Source organism: Siphateles boraxobius, unplaced genomic scaffold, assembly GCF_051911475.1.
Source record: "Siphateles boraxobius isolate OS27281-9 unplaced genomic scaffold, OSU_SipBor_1 30, whole genome shotgun sequence".
NCBI classification, from domain to species: domain Eukaryota; kingdom Metazoa; phylum Chordata; class Actinopteri; order Cypriniformes; family Leuciscidae; genus Siphateles; species Siphateles boraxobius.
The window spans coordinates 10077713-10094796 of record NW_027508920.1 but is presented as its reverse complement, the minus strand read 5'-3'; the positions used below and the strand labels follow the sequence as shown (position 1 = coordinate 10094796).

The following is a 17084-nucleotide window of genomic DNA, read 5'->3' as shown; positions in this document are numbered from 1 at the left end:
ATGATGTGCGGATTCTTAACTCGTTTATTGCAACTATATTTAATCTTTTTCTCATCAAACAACCAGACTAACGAATGGCTCGACACAACCCGTACCGGGGAAGAGCCTACAGGGCTTTCTTCTGTGTACAACAGCAGTGCTCAAGTGCCAGGGGGTCCGTGAAATAATTAGCTATTTCCCTATTTTCCGGACTGTAAAGTCACGTTTTTTATCATAAGCACGCTGTGATTTATTCCTAAGTGATTTAGGCTTATTGTTGTATTCTGATATCAGTTACAAGCAAGCAGTTAATTCCAGGACATCAAGGTATTGACGAGGTAAATAGAATTGTTTAACTTCTTTATTTCACACTAGTTCACGACTCATATCAACCATGACTATTCGCAATTCTCCTTCTCCTTCTCTCTCCTTCCTTCTTGTTCACTTGAACTTACTAGTGCCCTCTAGTGCAATTATACAGAACACCCCCCCCCCGCTTACATAAAGTCAGTAAGTGACTTATTCAGTATTTAAGGCAGTATGTTTTAAGACAACAGCCATAGAAACACTTGTTAACATATAAGAACATTATGCATTACTGCAAGTCAAAATTTAAATCTCTTAACCTAAACAGTATTATTCCAAGGAACGAACGAAGAGCAGATACGTCGTGTGGAGTAGGAGCATCGACTATAGCTTCGATGTGAGCAGTATCTGGTAAGATTCCTTCTTTTGAGATCACGTGACCCAGGAATTTGATGGAAGTCTTGTTGAATGTGCATTTCTGCATATTCAGTGTCAAACCACCATCTCTCAATTTCTGAATGACAGTGTGAAGAGTTTTGTCATGTTCAATCTTTGAGGCGGCATAAACTATTATATCGTCCGAATAGTTTTGTACACCTGGAACACCTTTTAGCACTGTCTCCATCATTTTCTGGAAAGCTGAAGGAGCAGAAGCTAACCCGTAAGGAACACGACGGAATCTGAAAAGACCCTCATGCGTAATGAAGGCAGTTAAGTCACGGCTATCAGCATGTAAGGGTAGTTGATGGTACGCGCATGTCAATAGTCGAAAATACAGCTGCACCCCTCAACTCACTCAACAGCTCATCCATATGGGGTAATGGGTGTTACACAACTAGTAGGGCTTTGTTCGGTTCACGAAGATCAACACAAAGTCTAATTTTTCCTCCTTTCTTTGTAGTGACTACTATTGGCGAAACCCAGGGAGAAGCATCGATTCGCTCGATAATACCTTGATTCAGCAGAGATTGTAGTTCCTCTGCGACTGCATTACGTAAAGAAAAGGGAAGTCGACTGAGTTTTTGTTGAACTGGAACTGCATCATAACGGGCTTTGACCTTGTGCATGAAGCCTTTCACACATCCCACAGGCTCAGTATTCGCAACTCTGTGAACTGAAGGTGAACTGAAGGTAGAAATAGTACAGTCATGGTTAATTGTACATTTCAGTGCTTTAAGTACATCCATGCCTAATAAGGCAGTTACGTTTTTCACAATGTAGAGTGGAACGGTAGCAGACACTCCGTGCAATGACGCATTAGCTGTGAGACATCCTAGAACTGGAATGTGTCCTCTCATGTACGTGACCAATTGGACACTCGGCGCAGACAGTGGAGATGTACTGAAATAATGCCTGTACAAAGTCTCTGGCAAAATCGAAAATACAGAGCCTGTATCCACGACAAACTCGGTCTCCATAGACTGTCCTGTGTCAGTAGAAATGTGCACACAACACTTAATCCTGTCGTCAGAATTTTCACAGTTCATATTGCATATTTGTACTTCGGGCAGAACTGTGCGAACGGATGTTGTCGAACGTTTATACTTTCGCAAAATGTCCCGTTTTGCCACATGAATTGCATTTAGCTTTAGATGCTGGACAATCAGATGCATTTGCCAAGTGCTTATTAGAGCCACATCTGGAGCAAGCACACTGTGACGCAGTAAACTTGCTTGGCGTAGTTTTAGGTCTGTCTGTGGTCGACTGATAATGAGAAGTCTTTGAACTCACCGCTTGTACCGGAGCAGTATCTTGAAGTAAATTCACGTTGTGCAACGCTTGCTCAATCTGGCATGCAACAGTTACAGCAGCCCCCAACGAAGCGGGCTGATCCAGTAGAAGTTTCTTGCGCACTGTTGTAGCGTACGCTTTCTCGATGAGCTGATCCCGAATAATTTCATCCTCTACTGTACCATAAGCACAATTGACTGCCAATTCTCGCAACACTGAAGTGTATTGCGCAATCGTTTCATCCGCGCGTTGAGCTCTCTGTCTGAACTGGTGACGTGCAACAACCACATTGACTTTCGGAATGAAATGCTCTTCCAAAGCAGACATTGCTTCATCATAAGTCGTACCCGTATCCGGCAGAGTGTCGAAAATACGTTGTCCTTCTGTCCCCAAGCAATGTAAAAGAACTGCGCGTCTTCGAGCAGCCGTCCAGGCATCTCCTGATGCGTTAATAGCCAGCATGTAGTTCTCGAAGACTCTTTTCCACGTGCAGAAGGGAATCGGTGGATCAGAAGCACATGGCAAGAACGGAGCAGGTGTGGGAAGACTCGCCATCGTCGCCAATTGTTGTATTCTGATATCAGTTACAAGCAAGCAGTTAATTCCAGGACATCAACGTATTGACGAGGTAAGTAGAATTGTTTAACTTCTTTATTTCACACTAGTTCACGACTCATATCAACCATGACTATTCGCAATTCTCCTTCTCTCTCCTTCCTTCTTGTTCAATTGAACTTACTAGTGCCCTCTAGTGCAATTACACAGAACACAACAGTTATATAATGCATTTTACTTCAGATAATCTAAATGTTGACTTTCAAAAGTAGGCGCGCCAAAAAGGCTGATCGCTGTATTTTGGTTTATTTTATGGTGTGCGCCAGAAAGATGTTCAATGAGACAGAGACGCGCTTAAGCAGCGCATTGTGTTGTTTTCTTTATTTTTCAAAGGCATGACATTTTGTAGTCATTTTGAATGTACACAAATTAAAATATACATATTACTGTTTGGAATGACAAAGTATTAAACGACAGAGTATTAAGTTATTTCGCCAGCCGAGGAACAAATCCAAGTGAGAGCGCCAGCGCATCGAGCTTACACAACATATTATCAGTTCACTTCTGGCATTACAAACTTGTCACGCAGCCTGTTCATTATTAAAATAAAATAGTCAACCAAACATATAAAAAGTTATTCTGCCTAATTTTATTCGTCTTTTGTACAATATAAAGACTGTGCCGGTCAGTCATAACTTGCTGTCCTTCCAAACTCATTTCCCTTGAAGTGCGGAATTAGCCTTCGTCTATATTAGGACTCGACTGAAGTAGGAAGCCTTCTTTACATGTATAGGTAGCATCCAAATGTTACATTGCAAATATGGAAACTTGGGCCGAATGAGAGATGTGCGAACCTGGTGCATACCCAACGTCGTACAGTTTCAGTTTTGACTCAAATAAATTCTTTTTAGGCTTCGTGTTTAAAATAGGCTAAATGTTGTAATAAAGAGCACAATAGGCTATTTTGATAGGCTACTATGTATATTTTTTATTATACCTGGCTAATTTTTTTTTATTCTTGTTGTTTTCTTAATAGGATAGGCTACCATTCATTTAAAGATTTGACATAGGCTACAGTAAGGGGAAGTAAAATATGCATAGCATGTTATTTATAGTGTTTATAATGTTCATTTAGTATTTTATTTTCCGTTCTTTACACTATTTCTGAATAGGCTAATAATAAAATGCGTTTTTTTACAACGTGACGTGCGCGTGTTTTTTACTCTTAGCATGACCCGGTGCCCCACGCACAAGCGTGCATCCTTTAAATTATAGGCTAATACATTTTAATGAAACACAAGGCCTAGGTCATAAAACTCAGAAGAGTATGCATTTTAATATCTATGTGTTCTCTCTATAGTTGTTAGATAGTCAGGCTGATGACAGCTCATGCGTGAACGACGTTAGGCCTATTATAGGCAAATCATTATTCTTTCCTTTTAATATTAGTGTTTAAAATATTTAATTTACAATTAATTATATAATTTTTTTAAACTTACTGGACTATGCTAGCAGCCGACATTTACCCTGCCATACCAACGTAGGTGAATTTAGGCTATATCTACACAGAATGAACCCCTGTAGGCTCTTCCCCGTTACGGGTTGTGCCGAGCCATTCGTTATTGTGGTTGTTTGATGAGAAAAAGATGAAATGTAGTTGCAATAAACGAGTTAAGAATCCGCACATCATCAGCAGCGGAGGACTCTTATTCGGCTGTGCGCTACCGAGGAAGGACTGATGACGACACAGTTTGATCTTCGGCTGACAAATCAGAGGAAAGGGGCGTTTCATTCTCAAATCGAATTTTCAAGCCGTTTATTCATTTTTCTACCTCAGAACGAAAAACAAAAATCAAGCTGAATTCTTGTTTTTCGTTTCTTTGGAAAAAATGAAAAAACAAAAAAGGAACTGTTTTCTCATTTTTCTACTTTCAATATTAAATCAAAACACGACTGAACGAATGATACACGGATTGTTGTGTGCCATTCAGAATCGAATTGACTTAAAAAACAAAACAAAAACACTTTAAAATTACTGATTTGAATTAAAGTAGCAAATATTATGCAGAATCCAAGGAAATCTCAGCTTTTTTGTTCAAAATGTTCAAAAAGCTAGAATGAAACAGTTTAATCTAAGTTTAAAAGCAAAGGCCCTGTTCTTTCATTTGATACATTGCATGTTCAAATATTCAAACAACAAAGTATTCTGGGGGCCCTTACATTTTTGTGAAAATTATCAAAAAGGCTGGGGGTGGCTGGCAACCTTTTTTTAAATAATGCTTGTTGGGAAAGATTTAAAAATCATAGTAAATAATCATAGTCATCCCATTTGTCTTGAAACCCCCGAGGGTAATAAGTTTAATGAATTAATAAGTATAGAAAATATCTGCATATAACACATATTACTACAAGATTTTACTTTTATAACCTAGCAAGTAAATAGCCAGTGCTTGCTACTTCAAAACAGTTAATAGACAAACAAATTAGTCTCGCGTAGCCAGATCTTCAGAATGACAGCAGTAGGTCTGGACTCCATAGCAGCTTTCATTGGCCAAGGACCATCCATCTGACTCACGTGTAAAGCAACTAATCACAGTTCGTTTTGTTACGCGTCATGTGTACGGGTGTGAAAATGTAATATTGATGTCCCTACAATAACAGACCAGTGTGTAAAACTCTTGGACGTATTTTGAAGAGTCTATGCCGCAAAATGTATATACTTCACATACTTTTGAAAATGAACCATTTAGTTGATCATGATAAGCGCTCATTGTCACAGTTGTAAACACGACGGCGTCCTTCTTCCATGAGGGGGTCTGGCGTCACAGCATCTTTGTTTCCAGGTGGACTGTTAAAGAACGCAACACACTTCTCCCGGACATCTTGTAGAATTCAACCAATCAGATGACGACTTCGTAAATCCTGAAGTGTTTCCAGTTAAGTGTATCATATGCATCAGATGTTCAGCCAGCGGTCCGTGGGCGTGACATCTGAGGCAGAGACAACAATCAGATATGTTAAGATTTAAATGAAAAGGTTTGAATTTGTTGTATTAGACAAAGCAGCCTCATTAATATGATAGTATACAATAAGACCATCAAGACCATCAGATGTTCAGCCAGCGGTCCGTGGGCGTGACATCTGAGGCAGAGACAACAATCAGATATGTTAAGATTCAAATTAAAAGGTTTGAATTTGTTGTATTAGACAAAGCAGGCTCATTAGTAGGATAGTATACAATAAGACCATCAAAGCCTCGTCTTCAAAAGTATTAAAATCGATAAATATCTCAAAAACATTTGAGAACTTCTAAAAGTATTAATTCACCCAAAACATGAAAATTATGCCATTTAATCACCCTCATGTCATTCCAAACCCATGTTCATTTTTGAAACACAAATGAACATTTTTAATATTCTTTAATCATTCTCGGTTCCCTTTCAAGGGAACTTCGAGCTGCGTCAAACGCTGCGGGAACGCCCCTGCGTTGTGCGTCATGAAGCACGTATGGAATCAGCCCAATGGAGAGATGAAACGTCATAGGCGGGTGACGTCATCGACCAGGAAACTATAAAGCACCCCAAAAACACAAGCGCATTAGCTTCTGTGCTTTCAGTCGCGCTACATGTGAATCTGTCCCTGTGTGATATTGTCTGTCTTACATACCCTGCACCACACAAACAATTTATCCCTATATATATATATATTGAGAGATTATGGCGGACGAACAGCAGTTTAGAAAGTGTGTTCCTCCCTGCTCGCGTTATTTAACGAGCGGGGATACACATGATCTTTGTGTTGTTTGTTTGGGAGTTCAGCATGCCCAGTTTGCTCTCGAGGGAGCAGACTGTGAGCATTGCGAGCGTTTGCCGTTAAGGACGCTCCGCTCCCGCCGATCGCTCTTTGAGGAGAGCGGTTCGGTGCGCGCTCCCCGCGGTTCGGGTCCCGCTTCTGCCGAGGCAGAGCGGCGGCGCTTATCGTGGGGATCGCAGATGGATCTCACAGCGGGGTTTGAGACGGGCTCTGCCTTATCTCTCCCTTCACCTGTGAGATCCAGTGCCTCAGTCCCGGGTTCGGAAGCACGCGCTGCGGTTTCTTCCACTCGGGCTGAGGCACCAATGCTGCAGCTATCCAGTTCTGAGGAACTTGATGTTGTTAGTGTTGAGGGAGATGTGGAGGATTCGCCACCCCACACTCCTGAGAGTGATGAGCTTATGGAGGTGTTAACAAGAGCTGTTGAAAAACTTAATATTGAATGGCCAGTGACTAGACAGGAGTCTGTTTCTAAATCAAAGTTGGATGAGAGATTTTTGCCGTCACGTGTGCAGCCTCCACGCCGGTGCCTGCCGTTTTTCCATGATCTCCACACCGAGGTGTCGAAATCATGGAGAAAACCGGTGTCATATAGAGTGTTTAGTCCCCAGGCTTCAACATACGCTAATATTATGGGAGCCAAGGCTCATGATTATGGTGCTTTGCCTCGTGTGGAAGAGACGCTTGCGAGCCATCTCTCCCCCGAAGCAGCATCATCTTTTAAGGCACCGGCATTACCCACCAAGCCTTTAAGAAACACTTCGGCTTTGGTGGGTAAAGCATATTCGGCAGCAGGTCAGGCTGCGTCATGTCTGCATACTATGTCAATCTTGCAGGCATACCAGGCTGATCTGCTAAGGGACATGAGTGAGAGTGAGGAGGTCAGTACTGACGTAGTTCGCGAACTGCGTCAGGCTGCTGATTTATCCCTGCGTGCCACCAGAGAATCGGCCAAATTAATGGGTCGTTCTATGGCAGCTCTGGTGGCCGCAGAAAGACATTTGTGGTTAAATCAGACTAATATTAAAGAGAGAGAAAAAGCTTTTCTTTTAGATGCTCCTCTTTCTCCCATGGGGTTGTTTGGTGATGCTGTGAATTCAGTTATCGATAAATTCCAAGAAGAAAAGAAACAAACTGCAGCTTTTAAAAAGTTTCTTCCCCTTAAAGTTCATGTCCCTGGGGCTGCTGGGCGGGAGCAGCCCCGGCCGTCTTCGAGCTCATCACATAGAGCGCAGCAGAGGCAGAGTGTCGCGTCTCGTGCTCCCCCTGCTGGACAGTGGGCTCAGCCGCGACACTCTCAGCCGAAGCCTTCTCCCAGTAGAACTGATCTGAGGACAGTTATATTGGCTAAGAAGGCTTCGGCTAAGAAGAAGTCCTGACGCCAAGCCGTTCAGGATGCTGAGGGTGGTCCCCACCGAGGCGGAAAGGTGTTCACCTCTTTTTACGGTGCCCATTCCTCCTCGGTGCCCTCAGGGGCTCGTTCTGCCAACCCCGCCTTTATGCCGGGGCACAGACGATCCCAGCGAGCGCTTTCCCGAGGGACGCTCGCTCCCTCTGAGGAGGGTCTCAGAGCGGTCAGACCAGTTGTTCCCTGCCGGTGCGCCGTTACAGGGCGCTGCGTCTGCTGCTCAAGTTACACCAGAGGCCAGTCTCGAGAGGCTGGTACCCTTAGTAGAATTTCTGGCAGAGTGGAAAAGCCTTCCAAAAATATCTCATTGGGTCCTGCAGACAGTAGAAAAGGGTTATGCTATCCAGTTCAGGTGTCGTCCACCAAAATTCAGAGGGGTTCTGCACACAGTGGTGGGCCCCGAGCAGGCTCTGGTATTGGAACAAGAGGTGAAAACGCTCCTTCAAAAAGAGGCTATAGAACGGGTTCCTCCTCCCAGTTTGGAGTCAGGTTATTACAGCCGATATTTCATCGTTCCAAAGAAGGATGGGGGGTTGCGTCCAATTTTAGACCTGCGCATATTGAATCGCTCGGTAGGGAAGCTAAAATTCAAGATGCTCACTATCAAGCAGATCGTGTCTCAAATCAGGTCCGAGGACTGGTTTGTCACGATAGATCTGAAGGACGCATACTTCCATGTGTCCATCCTTCCACAACACAGGAAGTTCCTGAGGTTCGCCTTCGGGGGCGAGGCGTACCAGTACAGGGTTCTTCCGTTTGGCCTAGCTTTATCTCCCCGCACTTTCACGAAATGCATGGATGCAGCACTAGTGCCTCTGAGGCTTCAGGGCATTCGTATTCTCAATTACATCGACGATTGGTTGATTTTAGCTCAGACCGAGCAGATGGCGGTTCGGCATCGAGATGTCGTCCTCGCTCATATCAGAAAGTTGGGGTTGAGGCTGAACGCAAAGAAAAGTGTATTATCTCCTTCCCAGAAGACCACTTTTCTGGGTGTCGTTTGGGATTCGGTATCGATGCGGGCGCGACTCTCTCCGACCCGCATCGCTTCGATTCTCTCAGCTGTGAAACAAGTGAAGCTAGGCCAGCTACTCACTGTCAAGCAGTTTCAGAGACTGTTGGGTCTGATGGCAGCAGCGTCCAACGTTATACCTTGCGGCCTGTTGTACATGAGACCGCTACAGTGGTGGCTCAGGACCAAGGGATTCTCCCCGAGGGGAAATCCGCTCCGCACGTTCAAAGTCACGCGGCGCTGCCTTCGTGCTCTGGTCATGTGGAGAGAAACTTGGTTCCTATCCAAAGGTCCTGTGCTGGGGGCTCTTTGTCGTCGCATAACGCTAACGACGGATGCTTCCCTCACAGGGTGGGGGGCGGTCATGAGTGGTCGCCCAGCCCAAGGTCTGTGGCAGGATCATCATCTTTCGTGGCACATAAATTGTCTAGAGATGTTGGCTGTGTTTCAGGCTCTGAAACACTTCCTAACAGACCTGAGAGGCCATCATGTGTTAGTTCAATCAGACAACACGTCGGTGGTCTCTTATATAAATCATCAGGGGGGCCTGCGGTCTCGCCGGCTTTACAAGTTGGCCCGTCAGATCCTCCTGTGGTCCCAAGGGAAGCTACTATCTCTGAGAGCAATGTATCTCCCTGGGTATTTGAATGTTGTAGCAGACTCCCTGTCGAGGCAGGGGCCGAGGCCAGGGGAATGGAGACTCCACCCCGAGGTGGTGGAGCTCCTTTGGTTGAGTTTCGGTCGCGCCGAGGTGGACCTATTCGCTTCCAAGGAGACCACTCATTGTCATCGGTGGTTCTCCATCACTCTTCCAGCCCCCCTGGGGTTGGATGCTATGGTGCAGCCGTGGCCGAGGTCACGTCTGTACGCCTTTCCCCCGATTGCTCTGTTACCAGGAGTTCTGGAGAGGGTCCGCCGGGACGGGGTCAGTCTACTACTAGTAGCCCCGTTCTGGCCGGCCCGAGTATGGTTTGCGGACCTGATTTCTCTCCTGGACGGTTCTCCTTTGGAGCTCCCGGTCAGGAGGGATCTACTCTCCCAGGCGGGGGGCACGATACTTCACCCCCGCCCAGAATTGTGGAAACTGTGGGCTTGGCCTCTGAGGGGGCCCAGCTCATAGACTCCGGTCTCTCAACCGAGGTTGTTGAGACCATTCTTAACTCCAGAGCTCCATCCACGAGGAAGCTTTATGCCTTGAAGTGGAAACTTTTCACTTCTTGGTGTGGAGAACACCTGCAGGACCCAGTTAACTGCCCAGTGGGTGCAGTGCTGGAATTCCTGCAGGAGCGCTTCTCCACAGGGTTATCCCCCTCCACACTAAAGGTGTATGTGGCGGCACTAGCTGCTTACCACGTCCCTTTCAGTGGAGTTTCTCTTGGGAGACACCCGCTTATAACTCGTTTCCTCCGTGGCACTTTGAGGCTGAGGCCAGCAGTTCGTACGAGGGTGCCGACTTGGGATCTGGCCATTGTATTAGAAGGTCTTTCCCTAGCTCCTTTTGAACCTATCGAAGAAGTTCCCGAGAAGTTTCTCACTTTTAAGACTATCTTTTTGCTTGCTATCTCTTCACTAAAAAGAATCGGAGATTTGCAGGCTCTGTCGGTTTCACCCTCGTGCCTGGAATTTGCACCTGGCATGGTTAAAGCTTTTCTGCATCCTAGACCAGGTTACGTTCCTAAGGTTCCTACTAATATTGTTAGACCTACGGTTCTGCAGGCTTTCTGTCCTCCTCCATTTATGTCATCGGACCAGGAGAAACTTAATTCACTCTGCCCTGTTAGGGCATTAGACGCTTATGTCCACAGAGCTGCCCTGTGGAGGAAATCAGAACAACTTTTTGTATGTTTCGGGCCACCCAGGAAAGGGTGTCCGGCGTCTAAACAGAGAATGAGCAAGTGGGTGGTTGAGGCTATCTCACTTGCTTATGAGTCGGCTGGCCAGCCTTCACCTTTGGTTGTCCGAGCTCACTCTACCAGGAGTATGGCTGCTTCTAAAGCTCTTTTGTCGGGGGTTTCCCTGAGTGATGTTTGTGATGCGGCTGGATGGTCTTCACCGCATACTTTTATTAAGTTCTATGACCTAGACTTAAGCTCTACCCCTGGGGCACAGGTGCTCTCGTCCTCTGTGCGCTAGTCTCACATGACGGTCATTTGGTCCTATGGCGACGTGGGTATTCGCGTTCCCGCAGCGTTTGACGCAGCTCGAAGTTCCCTTGAAAGGGAACGTCTCGGTTACGTATGTAACCCTAGTTCCCTGATAGGGAACGAGACGCTGCGTCGCTCCGCCATACTCCCGGCACTCCCGTTAGCGCTTCCTTCAAGCCTATCAGAAGCTAATGCGCTTGTGTTTTTGGGGTGCTTTATAGTTTCCTGGTCGATGACGCAGCGTCTCGTTCCCTATCAGGGAACTAGGGTTACATACGTAACCGAGATGTTTTTATGAATTGCACTTAGGAACATACTTACATACTTATTGGAAATGATCTTAAGTATCTTAAGATTTTCATCAACCCTGTTCAATAAACAAGAAGTTTCAAAATTTTTGCAGTAAACACAGACAAGAAGAGTAAAACAAACAAACAATGAAATTACCTCCTTGTCCAGTCAGATGAAAGTAATTATATGTAAAAAAAAAAAAAATTACATTTGTATTTAATAGTGAATGTGAAAAAAAATACCATTATTTCCCCAAATGAACTGCCACATTTTTAGGTATTTATATTTAGTTTTCTGAATTAAATTGAAAAAAATTTGCCAGTGGACATTTTATTTTATTTTATTTTTTAGATGGTTAAGCATTTTAATGGGGTGGCCAATTCAATTCAAATTTACACTTGAGTCAATTCTTAAATTTTGAACTATGCCCAACCCTGGTGACAATGTGACCCTTGTTCAGAGCGTTTATGATTTCATAATTCATAGTTTAATGAAAATGATCAATCACACAATTCAAACTTGTTTGAATGGAGTGTCACTAATGATACTTATTATATTAACAGATCCTTAAGCTTTTTGTTTTCCATATCGTGAGTGTCTCATTCTTGTGCATTTGTCTATTGGTTCCCTTTTTTAAGTGGAGAGTTTGGTCAACTGCAGCACAGATCAAGACTCAGTAAAAAATAACAATACACCCTTGCTGACTGGTTTTAGTACAGACATTGTTGAATGTTACCTGTTTTCTATTTCAGATGCCCTTACCAGGCTACGCAGAGGCCTTTCCTCACCCTCACTATCCTCAGGGCAGCCCTCTCCTGTGGCACCACCGTCAGGCCATTCAGGGTGGTCTAGACCATCCACCCTCTTCCTCCACCGCAGCGTCCCAGCAGAGTCTAGCAGAGCCCGGAGATCTGATCAGCAGCATCCCTCTCAGCAGCCTTTCCACTTCAACCTTGGTCAAAGCCATCCGTGATGAAGTGGCCAAACTGGCCAAGACACAAGCAGACATTTTTGAGTTCCAGGTGTAGAACTTCCAATGGATACATGGATCAGCTGCATTGATACATTTATAACTTCTGTAAAGATTAGACTTCTAATTTCAGTGGACTTAATCATATTTCACTGGATATTTTTTTCCTTCAGTGTTTTGTGTGGTTCTCTTTGCCATTGTACTATATAACATTATGTAATTAAAGTTTTTCTTTATTGTAGTTTAACATTAATATACGATTAAAGATTTAATTTAATTGGACAATATGAAAATTTACACCGTTTTCCTATTTTAGCTGTGTAAGGTTTAATTATGAAACCTGCTACCTGCTTAAACATTTACTCACCATCATGTTGTTGATTTTCTGAGCGCTAATTAAGATATTTTTAATACTCTCTCATTCTTTTTGTCCACGCAACCAACATTTTTAAGCTTCAAAAAGTACATAAAGACATTCTAAAAGTAATCCATATGAATCAAGCAGTTTAAGCCAAGTCTTATGTAGAGACACGGTCAATTTATATGGTAAACAGATTTAATTTAGGGTTTTATATACATAAAATACATACAAATAGCACATAAAATATGGTCAACAGGAGAACAAAATATTTTTTTTCTTGTGAATCTAGCAAGTACAACTGAAAAAAAATTATGAGAGATTATTAATATCTTCATTTGTGTTGTTTTGAGTTGGAACAATATGAAGGTGTGTAAATGATTAGAGAATCAATCTTCTTTCTGGAGCGAACTATCTCTATAAATCAGAAACAAACAGACACAACAAATTACAGCATGCAGAACGCACATCCTGATTTTACAGAGTTAGATGTGTTCCTGGGTCAACATATTTTGTTGATCCTGGAACAACATTCCTGTCTTAAAATGTAATCATAATCATATCCCTACCCCTAAACCTACCCCTACTCATAAGTTATCCCTAAAAACAGAGGAAAATGATAGGGGAGCCTAAACTTGATAGGAACTGTAAACTTGTCCCTCAAATCTGATTGGTAAAATCAGGTTCTGCAAACAAAACACAATTTGAAACAACAAAGTCATTTTCAAGGCTCAGAACATGAATGAATTATTTGGAACGCATTACCGCAATTGGGTGTAACTGTCACAGTGAGGTCTTGAGGTTGTCTACACTGGTTATCCAGAATGTTTAAAACTTTATGGAAATTCACTGATATTAAAATTGATATTATTATTGTTATTATTTTAAATTATTATTATGATATTTGTATTTTTACAAGCGTAAGTGTATTTCTATGGCTAAAAATTATTTAAATGAATTTAGTTAATGTAATGATCAGAAGTTATATGTCAAGTCAAGTCAAGTCACCTTTATTTATATAGCGCTTTTACAATACAAATTGTTTCAAAGCAACTTTACAGAGATAAAAGGAAAGTAAAGTTGTAATAGTATTGTTAAATTCAAAATTAAATGTTAAATGTCCCCAACTAAGCAAGCCAAAAGCCAATGGCGAATGAAGGCGAGAAAAAGAAAAATAATGTAAGAAGTTATACGGTATATTCTGAGAACAACCGTCTGGATGTACATAATCCCGCTTATTACATGGCTACTTGCCACATAAGTAAATAATTAGACATGAAATATTGGTCTGAGCCGAAATATTTTATTAGGTCTTTAAACGCAAAGCTTCCATGGAGAGAGAAGTTGCTAGTTTGGCAAATTCAAACTAGACGGACATTCACAGTAAGAGATACGCTAAACAGTCATACCACTTATAACACAGCATTTCGCCACATAAATAACTATAGATATTGATTTCAGATTAAACTGTTTTAAAATCTAACCTGTTTGTTTCTCATAATCCAACAGTACACTAAACAATATTCACAAAATGGCAGCAGCTACGTTTGAATGAAACAAGAGAGAGCAAGTCCACGATACTGGATGGCATAATTAAAAAACTGTACACAAAGTATTGTTTCGACTGAGTTTTAATACTTTATTAGCTCACCAAACGCAAAATTTCCAAGAAGAAAAACCCTTCCTAGCTCTGCTGACTTCAGTAACCCGGATGAGCCTGTGTTATCCGTTTTGAGCAGTTGTAATCTGGGAATAAAATACTGCTGGATGGCACTATTGACTAATCAGAATCAAGTATTCCACAGAGCCGTGTAATAAAATTAAATAACATAAAAATATAGTATACTAACATACAAATATGGGAAAATATAAGAACATATAATAAAAAAAAGAAAAGAAAATCATATCAATCAATTCACAAGTGATAGTTGTAATACAATTCAGACAGGAAAATATTGGGCCTGCAGTAGCTTTGCAACATGTCAACAATCTAAACTAGGCCAACTGAAGGTGATGCGCCACATTGGGCACTTCCCATGTAGACACATTTGTGAGGACCTTAGTCAGGGTAGAACCTATATTTAACTTGAGGCAAACAAAAATGAGGCAATGAAGTGACCGAAATACAGTCTGTTCAAAATATATACTGTGTTACTGTGCACAAACAACTTTAGAAAACATCGTTCGAAAAAATTAGATGTTAACTACATCCAATCCTACTGAGTGGTTTATGCATCTGTGTCTGTTTAGACAGGGGCCTCACAGTATCATTTTCATTCCACAAATTACAAATGGAATGTGCTATGCTTTAATAATTTGAGATATGACAATATACCCTTAAAATAATGTGTCAAAGGTGCTATTGTGGGTGAAAGTGAAATATGAAAGAGCATTATAACAATCACATAATTTTTTTATTTTTTTAACTCATTGTTTGTTGGGCATAAGTGCTTTCTTTATTGTAACAGACTGCATTTTAAGTAGACAAGTCTTTTATTTATATACTGACACAATTTATCTATTTCATTTAAAGCAACTTATCAGTTTATGAGTCAGATATTCATAGATAAAAATTCCACATAAAGGAATTGATTTGACTGTAACTTTGACATGCACTTTACTCATGTCTCTTCTGCATACATGTCTAAAAAATTGCCAGATGTTTGATGATAAATCAACATGGGTCTGAAAGTAGCCCACATTATCTTCCCAAATAAAACTATAAGTAATTAACTATTCATTAGTTTGAGCATGCTGTATGTACCCTGAAGTGGCTAAAGAAAACGTCTCGGTTATGCATGTAACCCTCGTTCCCTGAGTAGGGAACGGAGACGGTCCGTGGTGACGACGAATGGGGTTTCGCTTAGAAAGGCTATCAACTTCGAGTATTACAAAACGAGCCAAAGGGCTTAGAGAATGCAATGGCTCCACTATCCAGTGAGACAACCTTTGCTTGGAGAGAGCCTTTCCCTTCAGCTTCCCACCATAACAGACAGAGGTGGACTGAGGTCCTGAAACACTGCGTCCTGTCCACATAGGCGGGGAGAGCGCGTACTGGACAGAGCAGTACCAAGGCTGGGTCTGCCTCCTCAAGGGGCAGCGCTTGCAGGTTCACGACCTGGTCCCAGAAGGGAGTGGTGGGAACCTTGGGCACATATCCAGGCAGGGGTCTCAGGATCACGTGAGAGAAAGCCGGCCCAAATTCCAGGCACGCTTCGTCAACAGAGATTGTGTGCAGGTCCCCTACCCTCTTGATGGAGGCCAATGCAACCAGGAGCGGTGTCTTCATTGACAGGAACTTAATCTCCACGGATTGCAAGGGCTCAAAGGGAGCACTCTGCATGGCAGTTAGAACCACTGAGAGGTCTCAAGAGGGAACGAGAGGAGGGCGAGGATGATTCAGTCTCCTCGCTCCCCTCAGGAACCTGACGATCAGGTCGTGCTTTCCCAAGGACTTACCATCAACTGCATCATGATGTGCGACAATAGCAGCAACATATACTTTCAGGGTGGAGGGAGACAGCCTTCAGAAGAGAAGAAGCACTCTGAGGACACAGTTGCATCGCAACAGAGCGTTCAACCGAGGGGATCCCAGTGTACCAACGGGCAGCTGCCCCATCGAGGGGAGGAAAGGCTGATGAAATCAGCGAGTGATCGCGGTTAGACATGGGGGTCTTCCAGGATTTCGAGATCTCATCATGCACATCCGGGAAGACAGGTATTGGGGTTGAGTCTTCACTTCCTGATGAATCAGGCCCGCCCTGTGATGCTGCGATAGACATCGCATCTTCCTCTGGAGCGCCAAAGGAAACGCGCGGGGCATCAGAAGATGGTCCCGTGGGAATCCCCTGAGCACTCGTGGGTTGCGTCACTGTAGAGGGGGGTGTGCGTCGCGGACTGATAGTAGGTGCTTTGTTTCCACACTGTCACCCTCAGGTCACCCTCGCCAGCAGCCGAAGTAATACCTCTCGTGGAGATATTAGATCGGGGTGTGGATGAGGGGACTCTCACTCTTGCGAGATCACTGAGTCTCGACCGTAGTGACGCGATTGTTATGTTCCCACAGAGAGAACATGAGTCATCCACGAGCGCTGCTCTAGCGTGATCAATGCCCAAACACACAGAACAGCGATTGTGCCCATCAGAGTCAGAAATGAGTCTACCGCAACCAGAAATGCACCAGCGAGGCATCTTTAAAAAGACATGCTGCGTGCAAAGCTCTTTTGTGAGAGGAAAACTCCACGGATTTTGAAGCGACCAGGGAGAAACACACTCACACTGCAAAGATCAGCAGGAAAGTGTGCACTCGCTGGAGATCGCCGTCACACCAACACCAGAGAGTCGCTTGTCTCGTAGTTGACAGTTGATCAGAGATGGCTTGTGGGGTGAAGAATAAACTTGGCTCCGAAGTGAAAACATATTTGCATGTTGCCGGCGTCCTCCTTTTAAACCCACGAGGTGGGGCGGAGTTGCGCCATGCAAATTCTGCAGACCCATTCGCTCGTTTTGTAATACTC

The 17084-nt window shown here is 43.3% G+C and overlaps 1 protein-coding gene across 1 annotated transcript in view; it reads left to right on the top strand.

The window, feature by feature from the left end:
• The window catches only part of kiaa1549lb (KIAA1549-like b), a 338844-nt gene extending 326348 nt beyond the window's left edge, over positions 1 to 12496 (top strand). The window contains exon 22 of the mRNA XM_077248220.1: positions 11992 to 12496. Coding sequence (XP_077104335.1) covers positions 11992 to 12267 — 276 coding nt within the window. The 3' untranslated portion in view covers positions 12268 to 12496. The remainder of the gene's footprint in view (positions 1 to 11991) is intronic.
• Positions 12497 to 17084: the final 4588 nt, after the last annotated feature.